At 61.8% G+C, this 2566-nt stretch overlaps 1 protein-coding gene across 1 annotated transcript; it reads right to left on the reverse strand.

Annotated features, from left to right (window-relative positions):
* Positions 1-3: 3 nt before the first annotated feature.
* Positions 4-2382, reverse strand: PSMD3 (proteasome 26S subunit, non-ATPase 3; the record flags this gene model as incomplete). The annotated part of the gene is given in 9 exon segments (XM_010172767.1): positions 4-32; positions 131-160; positions 163-243; positions 486-600; positions 710-813; positions 1013-1203; positions 1346-1482; positions 1733-1870; positions 2192-2382. Coding segments are annotated over 9 exon segments (1016 nt in total), but the record flags the coding sequence as incomplete, so codon positions are not given.
* Positions 2383-2566: the final 184 nt, after the last annotated feature.

A 2566-nucleotide genomic window follows, 5' to 3' on the forward strand; every position in this document is an offset into this window, starting at 1 on the left:
GCGGGAGTAGGAGAGGCTGATCATGCGGACACCTGTGGGGGAGGAACGAGAGAGGAGCCCCCCAGGACACGCTGAGCCCACGGCACCGGCCGTGACAGGGTCCCCAGACACCGCAGCGCCAGTCCCCTACCCGGCTTGATGACGTTGTGCCTCAGCCGAAGGTGTAGGTGCCATCAGCCTGGAACTTGTCCCCAAACTGATCAAGGACTTGGTTAAACTTGGCCAGGTTTCCAGTCCTGACAGCTGGAGGGGAGAACGTGTGAATTGGGGACAGAGTGAGGGCCGGGGAGGGGTGGGGACAGCGAGGCGGGGGTGACTCCCAGACCTGCCATCCCCTCCTCTTCAGAGCTGCCACCTCCTCTCCACACGGAGCCTGCAGCTGAGTCCCACCGAGGGGAGAGGAGGGAAACCCCCACTGCTCCCCCTGCCAGGGCAGGGGACGTTGTGACAGGACAGCAGAGCCGAGCAGGAGCAGCCTGTCCTACCCTGAGTCAGGAGGAAGTAGGGCATGAGCGACCGCTTGAGGGAGGGTTGTCTGAACTGAAGCCTGTCTGGGATCTCCCCGAGCAGCAGTTCCACCACGATGAGCAGCTTGTGCACCTTGAGCAGAAGGAAATCATTCAGTCCCCGGAGGGATCCAACCCCAGGGTAGATCCCCTGGTGACCCAGGAGGTACCAGACCCCACACAACTGTCCCATCCTCACTCACTGTCTGCTTGAAGCCGACGGCCGTGTGCTGCGGCGCCTTCCGCAGGGCGTTGGTCATCGTCCTCCGTGCCTCCGAGTACTCCAGCTGGATGGCCTTGATGCGCCCTGTGCCCACACAGGGGGGGCAGAGGGCGTTTGGGAAAAGCCACTGAGTGAATCCAACCAAACCCACCCGGATGGAGCTTCAAATCCTGCCTGGAAGCCCCATCTCCAGCTGCTCAAACTGGTTTATCTGGGGAAGCAGAGCCCTCGATCTCGGGTGCAGCTCGAGGTGCCGGCGCCGCGGGGACGCTCTGTGTCTCACCTGTGTAGTAGAGGTACCGAGCCCACTCGTTGTTATTGGCCTGCTCAGGAAACACAGACTTGGAGACAAGCTTTTCTGCTTGGTCATAGAGGTTGTAGTGGAGATAATTCCTCAGCAGCAGGTTCAGGAGGTTGCCCTGCCCGTCCGCATCGTGCCGCAGCGTGGCCGTCCGTAGCCGGGCGTGCAGGAAGCTGCAGGAAAGGGAGGTGGAAAGAATCCAGGGAGGTGGAAAAGAGGAGGAGGAGGTCAGGGAGGTGGAAAAGAATCAGCCCTGCCTCACTGGGGTGTGTGGGACCAAGCCCAGGGAGAGCCAGGGCCCAGGAGCCACCCTACCTCCTGACCACGTCGAGTTTATTCAGGAACTCGTAGATGCGGGAGTGGTAATAGTAACATTTTGCCACCACCAGGTCAAGGGCTCGGCGGTTCTGGGAGCTGATCTTCTGCATCAGGTCATCAGACACCTTCTGAGCCTGCAGGAGGGGAAGGGAGGTCAGAGCAGAGGAACTGCTGCCTGGTCAGAGCAGAGGAACACTGCTGCCTGGGAAGGGCAGAGGAACTGCTGCCTGGGAAGAGCAGAGAGATGGGCAGGGCTGTGGGATTGAGCCCCTGGGGCTGCCTCTGGGCTGAAACAAAGGTCCCTGGGACTCTGCAGAGCTCACCTGGCGCAGGAGCTCCACACAAAGAGCTCAGCTTCAGAGTCAGCAGCTGGGGGAATCTCACCTCTGGGTATCGCTTGCTGTTCATCAGGTAGATGACAAGAAGCAGCTGCAGGTAGGTCTCCACTTCTGGCAAGAGAGGGGCTGAGGCCGCCTTCCCCGTCCGCGGGCGAAACTGCAGCTCCGCTTCCGTGTCCATGGACTGGGGGGAGAGAGACCCCAGTGCTGGGCCCACGTCCCACCAGTGTCACTGACGCCCACCCAGCGCTCCCCAGTCTGTCCCAGCCTGTCCCCAGTGCTTCAGGGGTGACACAGGAGCCAGCCCAAGCTGCTGGCACTACAGTCCCATGCCTGCCAAGAGCCACAGTGACTCATCTCATCTGTGCTCCTGAGCAGCTGGGTTGTGTGTCCCAGGTGTCCCCAAGCCCTCGCAGCTCCCAGCACTCTCCTGCCCCACACTCCTGAGGCTCCTCGGTGTGGCAAAGGTGTCCCAGTCACCTCTCCCCGTCCCCCGCCGCCGTACCTCCTCCAGGAAGCCGAGGAGGAAGTCCCGTGTGGTGCTGTTGGAGGTGAAGAAGCCATTGATGGCTTTGTGAAGCACATTGGAGTTGAGGCGGCGCGAGGTGGAGGGCAGAGCCCGCAGGGCTCGCAGGACGTAGCGTGGCTCCTTCCCTGACACGGCCTTCTCCAGCTGCTTCACGTGCTCTTTGATATCTGCGGGGGCACAAGGGAGGTGCTGTCACTCTGCAGCTTGTGGAGGAGCCACCGGAGAGAAGCTGGTGCCAGGATCCCTCCAGGTTCCCCCTCCTGCTGTGGTTGGGTCCCTCTGTCCCCTCGTGGCACCGGGACTGTGTGGCCTCAGTGTGACCTGACCCCTCCTGCAGTCCCTTCCCCATCA

This window comes from Antrostomus carolinensis, unplaced genomic scaffold (genome assembly GCF_000700745.2).
Source record: "Antrostomus carolinensis isolate BGI_N321 unplaced genomic scaffold, ASM70074v2 scaffold27877, whole genome shotgun sequence".
In the NCBI taxonomy this organism is placed as follows: Eukaryota; Metazoa; Chordata; class Aves; order Caprimulgiformes; family Caprimulgidae; genus Antrostomus; species Antrostomus carolinensis.